Source organism: Aplysia californica, unplaced genomic scaffold, assembly GCF_000002075.1.
Source record: "Aplysia californica isolate F4 #8 unplaced genomic scaffold, AplCal3.0 scaffold01136, whole genome shotgun sequence".
Taxonomy (NCBI): domain Eukaryota; kingdom Metazoa; phylum Mollusca; class Gastropoda; order Aplysiida; family Aplysiidae; genus Aplysia; species Aplysia californica.
The window spans coordinates 98,926-120,563 of record NW_004798406.1 but is presented as its reverse complement, the minus strand read 5'-3'; the positions used below and the strand labels follow the sequence as shown (position 1 = coordinate 120,563).

The window sequence follows — 21,638 nt, the reverse complement described above, 5'->3', positions numbered from 1 at the left end:
AAAAATATTAGGGATGAACTAGAAAATATTAGGAATCAGCTAGAAAATATTAGAGGTGAACTAAAAAGTACAGGGGATGACCTAGAAAATATTTCGAAGGAGCTAAAAAATATTACGGATGACTTAGAAAATAATGGTAGTGGGCTAGAAAATATTGTTGATAAGCTAGAAAATAATTGGGGTAGTCTAGAAAATACTGGGAATGATCTAGAAAGTATTGGGGGTGAGCTACAAAATAAAAAGGATTTTTTTATTATACTAGAAAATACTGGGGATGAGCTAGAAAATATTACGGATGGGGCTACAAAATACTGGGGATAAGCTAAAGCATATTTTGGATGAGATATAACAATTTAGGGATAACGTAAAAAGTACTTGGAAGGAGCTGGTAAAAATTGGGGATGAGCTAGATAATAATAAAGATTACTTTTAAAATAGTGTGTATGAGCTAGAAATATTTGATATTAGCAACAAAATAATAGGGATTACGGATGAGCTATAAATTACTGGGAATGAGCTAGAAAATACTGTAGATAAGCTAGAAAATATTAGGGATGAGCTAAACAATAATAAGAATAATTTTAAAAATATTAAGGATGACTTAGAAAATATTAGGGATGAGCTAGAAAATACTGGGGATGAGCTAGAAAGTATTAGGGATGAACTAGATCTAGAAAGCACAGGGAATGACCTAGAAAATATTACGGATGACCTAGAAAATAATAGGAGTGAGCTAGAAAATATTTTGCATGAGCTAGAAAATACTGGGGATGAGCTAGAAAATATTAGGGATGAGCTAAAAAAAATTAATAAAATGAGTTTTTAAAAATAAGTATAATTTTTTTTAATACTGTGGATGAGCTAAAAAAAATACTGGGGATGATCTAGAAAATACTGTGGAAGAGCTAGAAAATATTATGGGTGAGCTAGAAAATATTATGGGTGAGCTAGAAAATACTGGAGATTAGCTAAAAAAAATAATAAGATAAGCTAGAAAATAGTAAGAATAATTAATAAAATGCTAGGGATGGCTTAGAAAATATTAGAAATGAGCTAGAAAGTACAGGGAATGACATAGAAAATATTAGGGATGACCTAGAAAATAATGGGAGTGAGCTAGAAAATATTTTGGATAAGCTAGAAAATAATAGAGGTAATCTATAAAATATTATGGATAAGCTAGAAAATACTGTGGATGAGCCCAAAAAATAATAAGATAAGCTAGAAAATAAAATAAAATTTTTTTTAAATACTGTGTATGAGCTAGAAAATATTAGGGATGAGCTAAAAAATACTGGGGATATAATCTACAAAATACTTGGGAAAGGCTAAAAAATATTACAGATGAGCTAGAAAATACTGTGGATGAGCTAGAAAAAATAATAAGATAAGCTAGAAAAAATAAGTATACCTTTTTTTTAATACTGTGGATTTGCTAAAAAAAAAATACTGGGGATGATTTAGAAAATACTGTGGAAGAGCTAGAAAATATTATGGGTGAGCTAGAAAATACTGGAGATTAGCTAAAAATATAATAAGATGAGCTAGAGAATAGTAAGAATAATTAAGAAAATACTAGGGATGGCCTAGAAAATATTAGAAATGAGTTAGAAAATACTGAGGATGAGCTAGAAAATATTAGGGATGAACTACAAAGTACAGTGAATGACATAGAAAATATTATGGATGACCTAGAAAATATTACGGATGACCTAGAAAATAATGGGAGTGAGCTAGAAAATATTTAGGATAAGCTAGAAAATAATAGGGGAAATCTAGAAAATATTATGGATAAGCTAGAAAATACTGGGGATGGGCTAAAAAATAATAAGGATGTACTAGTAAATATTGTGGATGAGCCAAAATAAAAAAAATAATAAGATAAGCTAGAAAATAAAATAAATATTCTTTTAAATACTGTGTATGAGCTAGAAAATATTAGGGATGAGCTAAAAAATACTGAGGATATAATCTACAAAATACTGGGGAAGGGCTAAAAAATATTACAGATGAGCTAGAAAATACTGTGGATGAGCTAGAAAAAATAATAAAATAAGCTAGAAAAAATAAGTATACTTTTTTTTAATACTGTGGATTTGCTAAAAAAAAAAAATACTGGGGATGATTTAGAAAATACTGTGGAAGAGCTAGAAAATATTATGGGTGAGCTAGAAAATACTGGAGATTAGCTAAAAATATAATAAGATGAGCTAGATAATAGTAAGAATAATTAAGAAAATACTAGGGATGGCCTAGAAAATATTAGAAATGAGCTAGAAAATACTGAGGATGAGATAGAAAATATTAGGGATGAACTACAAAGTACAGGGAATGACATAGAAAATATTATGGATGACCTAGAAAATATTACGGATGACCTAGAAAATAATGGGAGTGAGCTAGAAAATATTTAGGATAAGCTAGAAAATAATAGGGGAAATCTAGAAAATATTATGGATAAGCTAGAAAATACTGGGGATGGGCTAAAAAATAATAAGGATGTACTAGTAAATACTGTGGATGAGCCAAAAAAATAAAAAGATGAGCTAGAAAATCAAATAAATATTTTTTTTTTAATACTGTGTAGGAGCTAGAAAATACTGGGGATGATTTTAAAAATACTACGGAAAAGCTAGAAAATATTATGGGTGAGCTAGAAAGTACAGGAAATGACATAGAAAATATTATGGATGACCTAGAAAATATTACGGATGACTTAGAAAATAATGGGAGTGAGCTAGGAAATATTTTGGATAAGCTAGAAAATAATAGGGGTTTTCTAGAAAATATTATGGATAAGCTAGAAAATACTGGGGATGGGCAAAAAAATAATAACGATGTACTAGAAAATACTGTGGATCAGCTAAATAATAATAAAATGAGCTAGAAAATAAAAGTATAATTTTTTTAAATACTGTGGATGAGCTAGAAAATACTGGGGATGATTTTTAAAATACTATGGAAGAGCTAGAAAATATTATGGGTGAGCTAGAAAATACTGGAGATTAGCTAAAAATATAATAAGATGAGCTAGAGAATAGTAAGAATAATTAAGAAAATACTAGGGATGGCCTAGAAAATATTAGAAATGAGCTAGAAAATACTGATGATGAGCTAGAAAATATTATGGATGAACTACAAAGTACAGGGAATGACATAGAAAATATTATGGATGACCTAGAAAATATTACGGATGACCTAGAAAATAATGGGAGTGAGCTAGAAAATATTATGGATAAGCTAGAAAATACTGGGGATGGGCTAAAAAATAATAAGGATGTACTAGTAAATACTGTGGATGAGCCAAAAAAATAATAAGATGAGCTAGAAAATCAAATAATTTTTTTTTATACTGTGTATGAGCTAGAAAATACTGGGGATGATTTTAAAAATACTACGGAAAAGCTAGAAAATATTATGGGTGAGCTAGAAAGTACAGGGAATGACATAGAAAATATTATGGATGACCTAGAAAATATTACGGATGACCTAGAAAATAATGGGAGTGGGCTAGAAAATATTTTGGATAAGCTAGAAAATAATAGGGGTAATCTAGAAAATATTATGGATAAGCTAGAAAATACTGGGGATGGGCTAAAAAATAATAAGGATGTACTAGTAAATACTGTGGATCAGCTAAATAATAATAAGATGAGCTAGAAAATAAAAGTATGATTTTTTTAAATACTGTGGATGAGCTAGAAAATACTGGGGATGATTTTTAAAATACTATGGAAGAGCTAGAAAATATTATGGGGGAGCTAGAAAATGCTGGAGATGAGCTAAAAAAAAATAATAAGATAAGCAAGAAAAAAATAAGAATAATTTAGAAAATACTAGGGATGAGCTGGAAAATATTAGGAATGATCTAGAAAATATTAGGGATGAGCTAGAAAATACTGGGGATGGGCTAAAAAATAATAAGGATGTACTAGTAAATACTGTGGATGAGCCAAAAAAATAATAAGATAAGATAGAAAATAAAATAAATTTTTTTTTTATACTGAGTATGAGCTAGAAAATATTAGTGATGAGCTAAAAAATACTGGGGATATAATCTACAAAATACTTGGGATGGGCTAAAAAATATTACAGATGAGCTAGAAAATACTGTGGATGAGCTAGAAAAAAAAAAAGATGAGTTAGAAAAAATAAGTATACTTTTTTTTTATATTGTGGATGAGCTAGAAAATACTGGGGATGATTTAGAAAATCCTGTGGAAGAGCTAGAAAATATTATGGGTGAGCTAGAAAATACTGGAGATTAGCTAAAAATATAATAAGATGAGCTAGAGAATAGTAAGAATAATTAAGAAAATACTAGGGATGGCCTAGAAAATATTAGAAATGAGCTAGAAAATACTGATGATGAGCTAGAAAATATTATGGATGAACTACAAAGTACAGGGAATGACATAGAAAATATTATGGATGACCTAGAAAATATTACGGATGACCTAGAAAATAATGGGAGTGAGCTAGAAAATATTATGGATAAGCTAGAAAATACTTGGGATGTGCTAAAAAATAATAAGGATGTACTAGTAAATACTGTGGATGAGCCAAAAAAAATAATAAGATGAGCTAGAAAATAAAATAAATATTTTTTTTTAAACACTGTGTATGAGCTAGAAAACACTGGGGATGATTTTTAAAATACTACGGAAAACCTAGAAAATATTATGGGTGAGCTAGAAAGTACAGGGAATGACATAGAAAATATTATGGATGACCTAGAAAATATTACGAATGACCTAGAAAATAATGGGAGTGAGCTAGAAAATATTTTGGATAAGCTAGAAAATAGTAGGGGTTATATAGAAAATATTATGGAAAAGCTAGAAAATACTGGGGATGGGCAAAAAAATAATAAGGATGTACTAGTAAATACTGTGGATCAGCTAAATAATAATAAGATGAGCTAGAAAATAAAAGTATGATTTTTTTAAATACTGTGGATGAGCTAGAAAATACTGGGGATGATTTTTAAAATACTATGGAAGAGCTAGAAAATATTATGGGGGAGCTAGAAAATGCTGGAGATGAGCTAAAAAATAATAATAAGATAAGCAAGATAAAAATAAGAATAATTTAGAAAATATTAGGGATGAGCTGGAAAATATTAGGGATGATCTAGAAAATATTAGGGATGAGCTAGAGAATTCTGGAGATGACCTAGAAAATATTACGGATAAGCTAGAAAATATTCCGGATGACCTACAAAATACTGGGGAAGAGCTAAAAAATATTACAGATGAGTAGAAAATACTGTAGATGGGCTAAAAAATAATAAGATGTGCTAGAAAAAATAAGTATAATATTTTTTAATACTATGGATGAGCTAGAAAATACTGGGGATGATGTAGAAAATACCGTGGAAGAGCTAGAAAATATTATGGGTGAGCTAGATAATACTGGAGATCAGCTAAAAAATAAGAAGAGCTAAAAAATAGTAAAAATAATTAAGAAAATACTATGGACGGCCTAGAAAATATTAGCGATGAGCTAGAAAATACTGGGGAGGAGCTAAAAAATTATTAGGGATGAGACAGAAAAAATTTGGGATACGGTAAAAAGTACTTGGAACGAGCTAGAAAAAATGTAGGATCAGCTAGAAAATAATAAATATGATTTTTAAAATACTGTGTATGAGCTAGAAAATATTAGCGATTAGCTATAAATTAATAGGGATAATCAAAAAAATATTACTGATGAGCTATAAATTACTAGGAATGCGCTAGAAAATATTGTGGATGAGCTAGAAAATATTAGAGAGGAGCTAAAAAAAAATACTGTGTATGACATATAAAATACTGGGGAAGAGCTAAAAAATATAACAGATGAGCTTGAAAATACTGTGGATGAGCTAAAAAATAATAAGATGAGCTAGAAAATAAAAAGTATAGGGTTTTTTTAATACTGTGGATGAGCTAGAAAATACTGGGGATATTTTTAAAATACTATGGAAGAGCTAGAAAATATTATGAGTGAATTAGAAAATACTGGAGATAAGCTATAAAAAAAAAAAAGATTAGCAAGAAAAAAATATAGAAAATACTAGGGATGAGCTAGAAAATATTAGGGATGATCTAGAAAATATTAGGGATGATCTAGAAAATATTAGGAATGAGCTAGAAAGTACTGGGGATGACTTAGAAAATATTACGGATAAGCTAGAAAATATTACGGACGACCTAGAAAATAATGGGGGTGAGCTAGAAAATATTTTGGATACGCTGGAAAGTAATAGGGGTAATCTAGAAAATAGTATGGATGCTCTAGAAAATACTGGGAATGAGGTAGAAAATATCAAGGATGAGCTAAAAAAAAATACAGGGGATAATCTACAAAACACTGGGGAAGAGCTAAAAAATATGACAGATGAGCAAGAAAACACTGTGAATCAGCTAAATAATAATAAGATGAGTTAGAAAAAAAAAGTTGTGGATGAGCTAGAAAATACTGGGGAAGAGCTAGAAAAGAATATGTGTGAGCTAGATAATACTGGAGATTAGCTAAAATATAATAAGATGAGCTAGAAAATAGTAAGAATAATTATGAATACACTAGGGATGGCCAATAAAATATTAGCAATAAGCTCAAAAATACTGGGGATGAGCTAGAAAATACTGGGGATGAGCTAGAAAATATTACGGATGAGCTATAAATTACTAGGAATGAGCTAGAAAATATTGTGGATGAGCTAGAAAATATTAGGAATGAGCTTAAAAAAATACTGTGGATTATTATTTTGAAGCTCAACCCCAGTATTTTCTAGCTCATCCGTAATATTTTTTAGATTACACCAATTATTTTTTTGCTTATCCACAATATTTTCTAGCTCACTCCCATTATTTTCTAGGTCATCCGTAATATTTTCAAGCTCATCCGTAATATTTTCTAGGTCATTCCCTGTACTTTTTCGTTCATCCCTTATATTTTCTAGCTCATCCTCAGTATTTTCTAGCTCATCCCTAATATTTAGAAGTTCATCTCTAGTATTTTCTCAATTATTCTTATTATTTTCTAACTCATCTTATTATTTTTTACCTCGTTTCCAGTATTTTCCAGTTCACCCATAATATTTTCTAGCTCTTCCACAGTATTTTCTAGATCATCCCCAGTATTTTCTAGCTCATCCACAGTATTTAAAAAAATATACTTATTTTTTTCTAGCGCATCTTATTTTATTTTTTTGCTCATCCAGAGTATTTTCTAGCTCATCTGTAATATTTTTTAGCTCTTCCCCAGTATTTTCTAGCTCATCCATAAAATTTTCTAAATTACCCCTATTATTTTTTAGCTCATCCCCAGTATTTTCTTTATTATTCTTACTATTTTTTGCTCATCTTATTATTTTTTAGCTAATCTCCAGTATTTTCTAGCTCACCCATAATATTTTCTAGCTCTTCCACAGCATTTTCTAGATCATCCCCAGTATTTTCTAGTTGATCCACAGTATTAAAAAAAATATACTTATTTTTTCTAGCTCATCTTATTATTTTTTGGCTCATCCACAGTAATTTCTAGCTCATCAGTAATATTTTTTAGCTCTTCCCCAGTATTTTGTAGATTATCCCCCGTATTTTTTAGCTCTTCCCTAATATTTTCTAGCTCATCCCCAGTATTTTCTAGAGCATCCATAATATTGTCTAGATTACCCCTATTACTTTTTAACTTATCCAAAATATTTTATAGCTCACTCCCATTATTTTCTAGGTCCTCCGTAATATTTTCTAGCTTATCCGTAATATTTTCTAGCTTATCCGTAATATTTTCTAGGACATCCCCAGTACTTTCTAGCTCATTCTTAATATTTTCTCGATCATCCCTAATATTTTCTAGATCATCCCTAATATTTTCTAGCTCATCCCTAGTATTTTCTAAATTATTCTTATTTTTGTCTTGCTTATCGTATTATTTTCTTTAGCTCATCTCCAGTATTTTCTAGTTCACCCATAATATTTTCTAGCTCTTCCATGGTATTCTAAAAATCATTCCCAGTATTTTCTAGTTCATCCACATTATTTTTAAAAATTATACTTTTCTAGCTATAAAATTCAAGGGATCAACTAGAAAATACTGTGGGTGGGCTAAAAACTATTACAGATGAGTTCGAATATATTGTGGATGAGCTACAAAAATATTACAGACGAGCTAGAAAATACTGGGAATGAGCTAAAAAAAATAATATGATGAGCTAGAAAATAAGAAGTATAATTTTTTTAATGTTGTGGATGAGCTAGAAAATATTAGGGATAAGCTAGAAAATACTGGGGATGATCTAGAAAATACTGTGGAAGCGCTAAAGGATGTTACAGAAGAGCTAGAAAATTCTTTGGATGAGCTAAAACAGAATAAGATGAGTTGTAAAATAATAAGTATAATTTTTTAAAATACTGTGGATGAGCTAGAAAATATTAGAACATAGCTAAAAAAAGTAATAGGGATAATCTAGAAAATATTATGGATGAGCTATAAAACACTGCAGATGATCTAGAAAATACTGAGTATGAGCTAGAAAATATTAGGGATGAGCTAGAAAATACTGGGGATGGGCTAAAAAAAAGTAATAAAAAGTGCTAGAAAATCATAAGAATAATGTTTAAGATACTAGGGATGAGCTAGAAAATACTGGGGATGGGGTACAAGCTCTTAGGTAGGAGCTAGAAAATACTTGAAATGAGCTAGAAAATACTAGGAATGAGCTAGGAAATAGTGGGGAACATTCAGAATAGGCTAGATAATATTATGTGTCAGCTAAATAATATTAAAGTACTGGGGGAAAGCTATAAAAGTACAAGGGATGAGATTTTTAAAAATACTTTGGGTGAACTAGAACAGACTGAGGATGAGCTAGAAAATATTAAGGATGTGCTAGAATATATTATGGATGAGCTAGAAAACATTAAGAATTATTTAGGAGGATGAGCTAAAAAATGTTAAGGATAAGATAAAAAATAGTAGGGATGACGTAGAAAATTCTGGGGATGAGCTAAAAATCATTACAGATGAGCTATAAAATATTAGGGATGAGACAGAAAATACTGGGAATGATCTAAAAATACTGATGAACACTGGGGGTGAGCTAGAAAATATTAAGGATGAGGTAGAAAATATCAGGGATGAGATGAAAAATACTGTTACAAAATATATGGGACGAGCTAAAAAATAGTAGAGTTAGTCTAGAAAATATTATGGATGAGCCAGAAAATACTGGGGAAGAGCTAGAAAAAATTATGGGTGAGTTTGAAAATACATGTACTAAAGATGAGCAAAAATATTAGGGATGAGCTAGAAAGTTTTAGGGATCAGGTAGAAAGTATTTGGGATGAGCTAGAACATACTGGGGATGAGCTATGAAATGCTAGGGATGAGCCATTAAATAATAGGGATAATCTAGAAAATCTTACGGGTGAACTACAAAATACTGGGAAAGAGATAGAAAATATTAGTGATGAATGAGTTAGAAAGTACTTGGGCAGAGCCAGAAACTACTGGGCAGGAGCTAAAAAATCTTACAGAGCTAGAAAATACTGGGGATGAGCTAGAAACTATTATAAATGAACTAGAAAATACTTAGGATGAGGTAGAAAATATGAAGGATGAGCTAGATTTAGATATTTAAATAATAAGAATAATCTACAAAATACTAAAGATGAGCTAGAAAATATTAGGGTTGAGCTAGAAAATACTGGGGATGAGCTAGACAATATTAAGATTGTGCTAAAAAAATACTGTGGTTGAGCTATAAGTTATTTTGGATGGACCTAGAAAATACTGGGAGTGAGTTAAAAAATATCAAGGATGAGCTAAAAAAAATATTAGGGATAAGGTATATAGAAATACTGGAGATTAGTTCGGAAAAATTACGGATGAGCTAAAAAAATATTAGGGATCAGCTAAAAAAAAATTGGGAATAAGCTAGAAAATATTTATGATGAGCTAGAGAATAATAGGGATAATCTAGATTATAATAATATGGATGAGCTAGAAAATGCAATGGATGGGCTAGAAAATACAAGGGATGAGCTAAACCTTAATATGGAGGTGGTAAAAAAAATTAGGGATGAGCTAGAAAAACATTGCAGATGAACTAGAAATTATTGGTAATGAGCTCGAAATTATTACAGAAGACTTTTTAAATACTGGGGATTAGATAGAAAATATTAGGGAGGAGCTAGAAAATATTGAGGATGCTCTAAAATTCATTAGGGATGAGCTAGCAAATGCTGGGGGTGAATTTAAAATACTAGGGATAAGCTAAGAATAATAGGAATAATTTAGAAAATATTGAGGATGAGCTTAAAAAGGTTGGGAATATTCGTGATAAGCTAGATAATATTAGGGATGAGCTCGAAAATATTATGGTCGAGCTAGAAAATACTGGGTGTGAGCTAGAAAATACTCTGTGTGAGCTATAAAATACTGGAGATGGAGCTAAAAAAATATTAGGGATGAGCTATAATAGACAATAATAGTAATAGGGATAATCTAGAAAATATTACGGATCAGCTAGAAAATACTGGGGAAGAGCTAGAAAATATTACGGATGAGCTTTAAGGAAATAAGGATGAGCAGAAACATATTAGGGATGAGCTAGAAAGTTTTAGGGATCAGGTTGAAAGTATTGGGAATGAGCGAGAAAATATTAGGGCTGAGTTTAAAAAATAATGAGAACTGGATACGAGCTAAAAAGTACTGGGGATGAGCTAGAAAATATTAGGGGTGACCTAGAAAATACTGGTGATGAGCTAGAAAATACTGGGGATGGAGATTGAAAATATTAAGAATGAGCTAGAAAATAATAGGAATAATCTAAAAAAAGACTTGTGATGAGCTAGAAAATGTTAGAAATTAGCTTTTAAAAAAATATACTGGGAATGATCTAGAAAATACTGAGGAACACTGGGGGTCAAATACAAAATGCTAGGAATCGAGCTAGAAAATACTGAGGATTTACTAGAAAAAGTAAGGGATTAACTAGAATATACTGAGGATGAGCTAGAAAATATTATGGTTGTGCTAGAAAATACTGGGGATTGACCAAGAAAATACTGGGGATAAGCTAAAAAATATTAGTGATGAGCTGGAAAATATTAGGGATAAGATATATAAATATACTGGAGATGAGTTAGAAAATAATACGGATGGGCTAAAAAATATTAGGGATGAGCTAGAAAATATTGGGAATATGCTGAAAAATTGTTTTGTAAAGCTAGAAAATAATAGGGTTGATTTAGAAAATATTACGAACGAGCTAGAAAATACTGGAGATGAGCTAGAAATCAGAAGAGATTAGCAAAAAAGCACATTAAAGATGAGCTAGAAAATACTGGGAATGAGCAAGAATTCAATAGGAATAATCTAGAAAAAATTGGGGATGAGCTAGAAAACCGTTGGGAATTTTCGGGATAAGCTAGATATTATTAGGGATGAACTAGAAAATATTATGGTTTAGCTAGAAAATACTGGGTATGAGCTAGAAAATACTGGTGATGGAGCTAAAAATATCGAGAATTATCTAAACTATTTAACAATATTAAGGATAAACTAAAAAATATTAGGGACGAGATAAAAACAATACTGGGGATAAGCTCGAAAATGATAGTGATAGTCTCGAAGATATTAAGAAGGAGCATGAAAATATTATGGATGGGCTTGATTATTCTGGGGATGAGCTAGAAAATATTACGGATGAGCTAGGAAATACGGGTAATGAGCTGGAAAATATTATATATGAGCTAGAAAATACTGGGGATGAGCTAGAAAATATTAGATAGGAGCTAGAAAATACTGGGGATGAGCCAAAAAATACTGGGGATGAGCTAGAAAATACTGGGGATGAGCTAGAAAATAGTTGGGAATATTTGCGATAAGCTAAATAATATTATGGTGGAGCTAGAAAATACTGGATATGATCTATAAAATACTGGGTATAGAGCTAAAATGTACTAGGGATTAAAAAATAAAAATATTAGGGAGGAGCTTTAAAATATTAGGAATGAGGTAAAATATACTGGGAATGAACTATAAAATACAGTAGTCTCCGCCTAAGATCCCGGTGCTCGGGAGCAAGGAAATGCGGGATCTTAGGCGAACCGGGATCTTAACAGATGAACCCAGGGAAGAATCTATGGTGAACCATGTTAAGGCTCACAATCGATAAAATGGTCTCCCTCCACTCTAAGATGAACTGGCGTGCCCCCTTGGTGGGTTTATGGCATATGGCGAGCGAAGAGTGGTTAACTTTGATGACCTATCGCAGTGCATAGGGGCATGAGGCGAGCCTTTTTCACTTATTATCCTATCATGAGTCTCAAGATCTACGCTTTTCCAGATACCCCTCCCCTTTACCTGTCATAAATTTACAGCTTTCCATCTCTGACTGAGCCCCCCCCCCCCCAACCGCCTTTGTCGTTACACACCATTACGTTGTGAACACACCAATTAAAATTCAGTCTGTCTCGCAAATTCGGGAGTAGAGACAGGTGCTAATGGTCGAGGAAGAGTTCACAGTTCAATGTGATCCCGCCTGGAGCGAACGTGTAGGCCCTACCCACCCAGCGAGTGATGTAAGTTTAGGGTGAGAGCTCAGGTGTGAGTGCGATGTTCGGGGAAAACAAACGTGTCGGTCAGTTCACACCCCGGTGTGATCCCGTCTGGGGCAAACATTGTATCGCTTCATCGAGTTTTACAACGTGTATGTGATCACATTCCTGATAGTCGCTGATCTTTGACGCGACTGACATTTTATATTGATCTCAACTTTTCACTCTTGGTTGATCGGCTGTCCCGCCCGCGTTTTTGTTCCGCAAATTATGATCTGAAATGCGGGATCTTAGCCGAATGTTGACCTTCAGAGTGAATCAGAGCGGGATCTTATGGGTGACTTTTGTATAGTAAAAATTTTGTTTTCTTAAAACAGCGGGATCTTAAGCGAACCGGGATCGTAAGCGGTGGGATCTTAGGCGGAGACTACTGTAATAGGGATTATCTAGAAAATACTACATACGCGCTAGAAAATAATGATGATGAGCTAGAAATTACTGGGGAAGTGCTAGAAAATATTACGGATGATCTTGGAAATACTTGAAATGAGCTAGAAAATATTAGGGATGAGCTAGAAAGTATTAGGGATAAGATATATAGATATACTGGGGATGAGTTAGGAAATAAAACGAATGGGCTAGAAAATATTAGGTATTAACTAGAAAATACTGGGGATGAGCTGGAATATATTAGGGATGAGCTAGCAAATGCTGAGAATGAGCCAAAAGATAATGGGGATTAGCTAGAAAATAGTTTGAAATATTAGGTATAAGCTAGAAAATATTACAGATCAGCTAGAAAATAATAGGTATAAGCTAGAAAATACTGGGTATGTGGCTGAAATGTACTAGGGATCAGCTAAAAATATTGGGAGGCGCTAGAAAATATTAGGAATGAGGTCCAAAAAAATACTAGGAATGAGCTAGAAAATATAAGAAAGACCAGCTAGAAAATAATAGGTATAAGCTAGAAAATATTACAGACCAGCTAGAAAATAATAGGTATAAGCTAGAAAATATTACAGACCAGCTAGAAAATAATAGGTATAAGCTAGAAAATATTACAGATCAGCTAGAAAATAATAGGTATAAGCTAGAAAATATTACGGATGAGCTTGAAAATAATAGGTATGAGCTAGAAAATACTCTCGGTGAGCTAGAAAATATTAAGGATGAGCTAGAAAATAATAGGAATAAGCTAGAAAATATTGGGGATGAGCTAAAAATGAGTTTATAGTATTCATGATATGCTAGATAACATTAAGGATGAGCTACAAAATATTAGGGTGAGCTAGAAAATACTTTGAATGATCAAGAAAATACTGATGAACACTGGGGGATAGCTTAAAAATAATGGGGATGGGCTAGAAATAATAATAGTTAAGCTAGAAAATACTAGGGATGAACTAGGAAATACTATGGGGATAAACTAGAAAATACTGAGGATGGAGCTAGACAATACTGGGGATGAGCTAGAGAATGTTAAGGATGAGCTAGACAACTGTGGATGAGCTCGAAAATATTACGTTAAAGCCTGAAAATACTAGGGATGAGCTAGAAAATAGTAAGGATGAGCTAGAAAATATTTGGGTATAATTAGAAAATATTGGGGATGGACTAGAAAATAATAGGTAAGTTTTTAAAAATACTGGGGATGATTTAGAAAATACTGGAGATGAGCTAGAAAAATTAAGGATGAGTTAGAAAATAAAAGGAATAATCTAAAAAATACTGGGGATGAGCTAGAAAATAGTTGGGAATATTTAGGATAAACTAGATAATATAAAGGATACGCTAAAATATCAAGGATGAGCTGGGAAATACTGGGAATGATCTAGAAAATTCTGATGAATATGCCTAATGGGAGTGAGCTAGAAAATATTGCAGATGAGCTAGAAAATACAAGGGAAAAGCTAGAAAATACTGAGGATGAGTTAGAAAATAATAAGAGGAGCTGGAAAATACTAAAAATAAACAAGAAAATATTAGGGATGAACTGGAAAATATTAGGGTGGAGCAGGAAAGTATTGGGTATGAGCTATAAAACACTGGGGGTGGAGCTAGAAAATACTGGGGATGAGCTAAATAAATGTTAAGGATGAGCTTAAAAAATTTAATGATGAGGTAGAAAATACTGGGGATGAACCAAAAAATATTACGGATTAGATAGAAACTACTGGGGATGAGCTAGAAAATATTGGGGATAAGCTAGAAAATACTGGGAATGAGCGCAAAAATATAAAGGATGAGCTAAAATGTAATATGAATAATCTAGAAAATACTATGGATAAAAGCTAGAAAAATATTAGGGTTGAGCTAGAAAATTCTTGGGATGAGTTAAAAATTATTAGGGAAGATGGTAAAACATATTGGAGAAGAGCTAGAAAATATTAGGGACGAGATAGAAAATAATATGAATAGTCTAAAAAATATTACGGATGAGATAGAAAATACTGGGGATGAGCTAGAAATTATTAAGGACTATAGCTAGAAAATAATAGGGACAATCTAGAAAATATTACGAATGAGCTAGAAAATACTGCGGGTGAGCTAGAAAATATTGGGAATGAGCTAGAAATACTGGGCATGAGCTACAAAATATTAATGATGAGCTAAAATAAATCACATGAAAAAGAAATCAACATCGAAAGAATTCGCAGTGCTTCCTTAATCGGGGATTGAAAAGTATGAAAAGTGTCGCTGTGCACCGACTGGTCTTTTTCCTCTCAGGAATGGCGGCGCGCCACTCAAGTGGGATACTCGTGACGTCACAGCTAAGACCTCTAGTTCTATTTATAACCTCTTTGGCTTCCACAGGGGTGATAACTCAAACTAAAAATTAAAACCCAAACTCCAAAATGGCTACCCACAAAATGTGTGTCATCCTTGGGCTTGTTGCTCTTGCACATGCAGCATATTCTGCAGCTCAACGTAAGTATATCTAATCTAACCAAGGTTTTTGGCGGTTGTTTTGGCTGACTTGGGGGAAATGTGTTCACTCTTTCATTTTCAAAAGCGTCATTCTATACAGCAAAATCAACGAGGCACCTTGATTTCTCCCTCCTGGCTGGGCACTTGACAAGTGGGGATAGCTAACTAGATTTAGATCTAAATCTAGATCTAGATCTAAATCTAGATCTAGATCTAGAATCTAGATCTAGATCTAGACTTTTAGAAAGTCTAGAGAACGACAGTCTAAACGCCATTAGCCGATATTTATAGTAACAGCCATCTTGTTTGACGTCTTTGATGGATTCCCACACTTCTCTAGCTACAGGCTACACACACACACACACTCAAGTGCGTGCGCACACACATGCACACACCACACACACAAGCGCATGCTCACACACACACACACGTACACATACACACACAAGCCTGCGTGCACACACAGCCCAAGCAGTCGGGGACCGCCACAATAAGATCTAGACAACTGGTGAGGTCTTTCTTGGTTAGGCCACCAAGAGAATCTAAAAGCCCATTCATAAAAGTCACTGCAAACTAAGTTCCAACGCGTTTTCTTTGATGTGTAAGTGTAAGCCTAAAGCAGTAAAAAAAAAATAAGGAAGTGACTATTTCTCTGAACGCTTGGGAAAATAAACTTTACCTCTAGTCTCGAGATTTTTTGGTTATTTGTGAGAGTTCGGTGCCATCTTTCATTTTTTGCCATTCTGCGAGGACTGGGAAGGAGCATTTTATTCGTGTTTATATAATATGAGTTACAGAAGTCTGTGAGGACGGAATCCAAGGGTTCTGACTGGTCATGGAGTTACGCTACTTACTGTACTTTTTAGCTGATTTCCTGTTGTTTTTTTGTCTTTCCATGAATACAGATCGCACATACCTGAGACTGACTGAGCAGGATTTCAGCATGCTCCCTCATGATGTAAGTGATTAAATCATAAATTATTCACTCTGCTGTGCTTACTGCTCATTTTAACACTTAACATTCACTTGGCACTTGGCGCAATAATGCGCCGGTGACAACGCTCCGGCGAGGTGACCGGATGGTATTTTGAATAATTTTGTGACTGCAAAGTGAACGGATAGAAGGATTAAACTGAACCTTGGATTAAGTGAACACTTTCTTCTGGTCCCAACAGTACGAGTTCACTTTAAGCAGACTCCACTGTACAATGTGACGTTTGCTGCAGGTGTTTGCAATGCCTCATAGCTGTGCTTAACCCTGTCCGTACGCCCTGGGGTCATTTTGTATCCCCGGGGTTGTCTTCTTCACATTTTATTTTTAGAATACTTCTAGTAGTATGAAGATCTCTTTGAAACTTTCAGTATTTCTCAAAAAATCATTTTGACAGACTGCTGTGCAAAGCGTACTGATCGGATTAACGAGTAAATTTCTTCTTTGGAAAGTGGTGGCCCAGAGTTCCCCACATAGTATGGATATAATGATATTAAAACACGACGTACAGATAGGGTTAAACATATTTTGTATGACTCTTCCCCTGGTGTTGATCTCCAATTCTTTTTATGTTTATCGGTTAAGTATATCCCAGCAGTCCATTTTTTAAATTGAATAGCACATCCCTTGTTTTTGTTAACCCCTGACACACAAATATCTCCTTCAGGGAAATGAGAAACCTTTCTGTGTCGGATGCGACACATATTTTACCATTTGACACATTTTAACAGAAGTATAGACTTTGGAGAGACCCGAAGGAAATATTTTTAATACAAAAAATTGTCTAGATCTGTTTTCCATTGTTGATCCCCAACAAAATCCTTCATTTTTATAAAGGCCTGGCCTTTATGGAAAATTGTGAAAAAGATTGTTTAAAATTGTTTAATGTTATTTAAAAGTTATTTTAAATTAAGAATTTATTTACATAAAATTTTTTAGCATTTTAGCAGAGGTGTTGACCAGAATCGGGCTGTGCAGTGTACTGTTGAGAATAGAACCAACTTTTTTTGTTCGCGCGCTCATATGACCTTGTGCAGTTGCGAGTGCCATTATAATAATCTTACTAAAACAAAATTAACCCCAGGTAATCTGGTCAGCAGCGAACATCACGTCTTGATAAACAGAAACTGGATGGAAGTGCAACAACCTGTGTCTACAGCTGGGGGGTTTCTTCAGCTTATTTCAAATTATGTGAACAAGTTTTTTGTTTTAGTTTTCTCTGCTTTTCTGAATGTTTTATTTGAAGACTTTATTTGATATTTTGTATTGAACAAGGACTTTTCTTCTCCCCCTCCCCCAGATATTTCTGCAGTGCATATTTGGGCTCCTCCTGACTTGCTATGGTGTGGTCAATGTTGCTGGGAACTTCAAGGAAATCAAAGCCAGTGCAGAGCAGGACACAAAGTAAGAGCAAGTTCTTGGCATTTTATATATATGGTAGCTGTTAAGGACAAGCAGGCTAACCCAGATTTCGGGGGTTTCCAGAAATCTTGACCTACACCAAAAGTGGGCATTGCTCTACCTATAGGGGAAGTTTAGTTTCATTGGTGTGTATATTTGTTTGGTTATAGTTATAAAGAAAACTCCTTGTTTTTTAAAGAAACTGAACAAGGGGCAAAAACTTTACCTTCGATTTTCTCATAACGGCATTTGTCGGGATAGTCCCCTTGTGCTTAAAAGCAACCACATAAAGGTTATGGTGATGACAGTGGTGATGCTGCTTGTGTTATTGCATGGGTTTATGTAGGTAAAATTTTGATGTGGTTATAAAGCGATTGCCTAAGACTCATTTGTGTAATTCTTAGTTATAGTGTGTTGGTAAGTGCTGATGTTTTGTTTTTACTGCTGACCTTTCATGTATTTGATGAGCTTTTGCCAATAGGTGGGTACCTAAAAGGTAGCACAGAAGGTTGATGATAAAGTTTTTAATATATTCCGTTTTTACTTGAATTTTTCTGTTCATGTATGTATTATATGATATCTCCTCCTACAAAAACATGCATTTACGGACCTACTGACGGCAGGCTAAGCTGTGGAACTGACGTTATGTAACACCAAGTCAAATTCTTTCGCACATAACTATGATGACACATTTGTTAGAATTTGAACATACATACAAAATTACTGTAACAGTTTTCTTATTGCTTTTATTTTCCAACATAAGCATGGAGAGCATTTAAAATGGTGAGGTTCACAGAAAAAAGAAATTCTGAATGCCGTTGTGTTTGCATTTGTGTCATCATAGCTGTGTCCGAAAGAAATGAAAAACTTTCTGTTTTCATATAGGCCTATATATGTTAATTAATTTTTTTTAAATTTAGGCAAGCAACGTTTCAGAAGATTAAATTTGGCTCACAATGCATGTGACTGAGGAAAAATGCCACTTTATTCACATTTTGCTACGAATCTCTGGAAAATATCAAATATCTTTTGAACATAACCATGATGACACAAGTGAAAAATACCCTGAAAAGTAATTTATGAAACATAAAATTATTTTAATAGCTTTCTCATTGCTTTAATTTTCAAACATAAGCATGAAGAGAATATAAAATCACAGAAAAAAGAAATTCTAAATGTCTTTGTGTTCACATTTGTGTCATCATAGTTATGTCCGAAAGAAATTAAAAACTTTCAATTTCCATATATATATATTTTAATTCAGTTTTTGAAAATGTGCTCCTCTTTCCTCAAACAAACAAACCTCTGTTCGTCTTGCAAATAGCCTGCGTTCTATCTTTTCCTCCGTGAGCCCCAAGTTGTTCTATTGTGTGGACTCTATTTTTAAATTTTCCATTTCTCTGATCCCATCCAGGACTTGGGAGATGCTGAGCAATCGCCAGGGATTCAACATTTTCCACCATCGCGGGAAAGCATTATTCAACGAAACATGAATCATTTTTACTCTGTCATTTGATCATTCCAATTCATCATCTTCTCATTTCATCCAAACTTGTCTGTAATACCTAGATCCATATTTTAGAGATGATTTCTCATTGTTCCTTGTTCATTATTTTAATTGTGTATTTGCTTGTGTAAAGCACCAAGTTGATCCCCCTGATGGCCTGAGTGGGTCAGTGGGAGGTGTGGTGTACTGACTGAAAAGTGGGTCAGTGGGAGGTGTGGTGTATTGACTGAAAAGTGGGTCAGTGGGAGGTGTGGTGTACTGACTGAAAAGTGGGTCAGTGGGAGGTGTGGTGTACTGACTGAAAAGTGGGTCAGTGGGAGGTGTAGTGTACTGACTGAAAAGTGGGACAGGGGAGGTGTAGTGTATTGACTGAAAAGTGGGACAGGGGACGTCCAAGTAACGGCACGTTTCCAACTTGTGCACTGGTGTTGTCTTCTGTTTCTTCTTTTTTTTTTACTTCAGTGTTTCTGTTGTAATAGATCTTTTCCCTGGTGAAATGTGACCATTATGGCATCGAGTTGCTTAATACAGCTCTTCATTGTTATCCTTTATCTCTTTTCTGTTGCCGAGAAATTGACCTTTCCTTAACATTATCCCTTAGATCTGACTATGGGGGGGTTTTCATGCTCTGCTCTGCCAATTTGGTATAAATCAAAGTAGTTGTTATGAGTTGGATGTCCCTCGGGTGAAATTAAGTTTATGTGTTAGAATTAACACTGAACCCTTTCCGTATATCAATGATTGTAGTCTCTGCCAAAATAAATTTTTCAAGGCATTGCTTGCGCTAAGTCTCTTTTTCGGTTTTATGTCTCAAAACTTTTGTGCTTTTGTAAGGTTCAAGACGTGCCTTACTCGATAAAATATGCCTTTGTGGTGGGGGAAACTTTTATCAGTCTTGAGCAATACTCGGGCTTGCAGTGTCTCTCCATTTTGAATGCTTTTCTGAATTACTCCAGTAATTTATTTATTTATTTATTTTTTTAAATTGATATTTATTTGTTTTACGGAGATAGGTTTTTCTTATTGTCCCATTGTTTTCTGCACATGTCATTTTATCATCTCACAGTAGTCATAGGCTGCTACATTTACTTATATCTCAGTGCTGTTTTGGTTATATGGCATTGATTGATTTTTTGGTACAGGGAAAGGTGAAGGGGCTTTATTTTCTTTTTTTTTAATGTTTGGAGGGAGGGTCGGGTAAGCAGACCTGCCACTCATCCCGATTTAATCGGGATATCCCGATTTTTTGCCCCAAATCTCAAGCATCCCGATTTTCCCGATTTCGATCGCCAGTATCCTGATTTTTTGCTGTTGTGTCTGTTGCGTCCGATTCTTAGAAAAAATAGAAAAAGTTCTGCAATCTCTTTTTTTTGGAAGCACCGATTGGGTTTTTTATCGGCAGGAACTTGGAACGCTATTTTCTAAAGCATCTATGCCGAATCTAGAAGATGACTCACGCACGTTATCTCAACTAAAATCGACATAGTATCGATTTTGAATTCCGACTTGGATACGCTCAAAGATCTACTTTCGCTTTTATAACTCAGAGTTCTCCGATGGTGGCCTGATTACTGTAACAATTATGACATGGGCCTAAGAATAATCTATTCCTTGTTCTGCCGTTGCTTTAAAAGCGAGCTTCGTCTGAGTTCTGGTTAGTCGGGCCCATCACCAAGACCTGTCAGTGGAACTTTCAAACGCTCATTCGCATCACGTGACATGACCTCATACGTGTGGTGAGTAGCGCGTGTGTCGGGGACCGTCGGCTGTCAGGGTCAACAAAGTTCATTCACACTGGTCGCGTTGGTCGAGGTGTTTTCCGGGACTTAACCAGTGTGGACGACCAGGGGGGGGGGTATTGTTTTGACACTTGGGCTTTAAGTGCATGCCGTGTTACATGTACTAATTGAGGATAAAGGAATAAGAAAAAAGAAATAAATGAACGGCGTTGACGCGATCTTTTTTTTTCGGGGGGTGGTGCCTTGAGTGTATATGCGATGAAAGTCAAACGTTGTTACTGAAGCTGAATGAAAACGCGGGCTTTTTGCATGGATGATTAGAGTTATGTGTCAGTTATTTTCAAGACTACGAGAGTTTCAGCTTTACTGCAACCTGCGCTCCCCCAGTCTATCCCACTCCGACTCGAGTAATGCTGTCTTTCAGTTTTCCTTCTATTTACAGGCCCAAACGTGAACTTATTCCTGCAAGTTTTCTCTTGCATACTTGTCTCATAAAGGGGAACCAGGACCCCTTCCCC

General features: G+C 34.1%; 1 protein-coding gene across 3 annotated transcripts; it reads left to right on the top strand.

Annotated features, from left to right (window-relative positions):
* Positions 1-15,378: 15,378 nt before the first annotated feature.
* Positions 15,379-20,165, top strand: LOC101857692 (membrane magnesium transporter 1). Of its 3 annotated transcripts, none has more exons than XR_001185407.2 (5): positions 15,379-15,482; positions 16,388-16,440; positions 17,774-17,877; positions 19,289-19,557; positions 19,594-20,165. XR_001185407.2 is itself a non-coding variant. In XM_013090085.2 (4 exons), exons 1-4 carry the CDS (start codon positions 15,410-15,412, stop codon positions 19,365-19,367), a joined length of 309 nt encoding a protein of 102 aa, XP_012945539.1. In that variant the 5' UTR covers positions 15,379-15,409; the 3' UTR covers positions 19,368-20,165. The 3 variants fall into 3 exon arrangements, 1 of the variants encoding a protein (XP_012945539.1); XR_004859341.1 differs by having other exon boundaries at positions 19,289-19,701; positions 19,737-20,165; XM_013090085.2 differs by having other exon boundaries at positions 19,289-20,165.
* The last annotated feature ends 1,473 nt before the right edge of the window (positions 20,166-21,638 follow it).

Excerpts from the sequence above, each read along its gene's own strand:
- LOC101857692 (XM_013090085.2), top strand. The coding sequence starts at position 15,410 with ATGGCTACCCACAAAATGTGTGTCATCCTTGGGCTTGTTGCTCTTGCA. Across the intron at positions 15,483-16,387 it reads AGCATATTCTGCAGCTCAAC|ATCGCACATACCTGAGACTG; the intron begins GTAAGTATATCT and ends CCATGAATACAG. Across the intron at positions 17,878-19,288 it reads AGTGCAGAGCAGGACACAAA|GACTTGGGAGATGCTGAGCA; the intron begins GTAAGAGCAAGT and ends GATCCCATCCAG.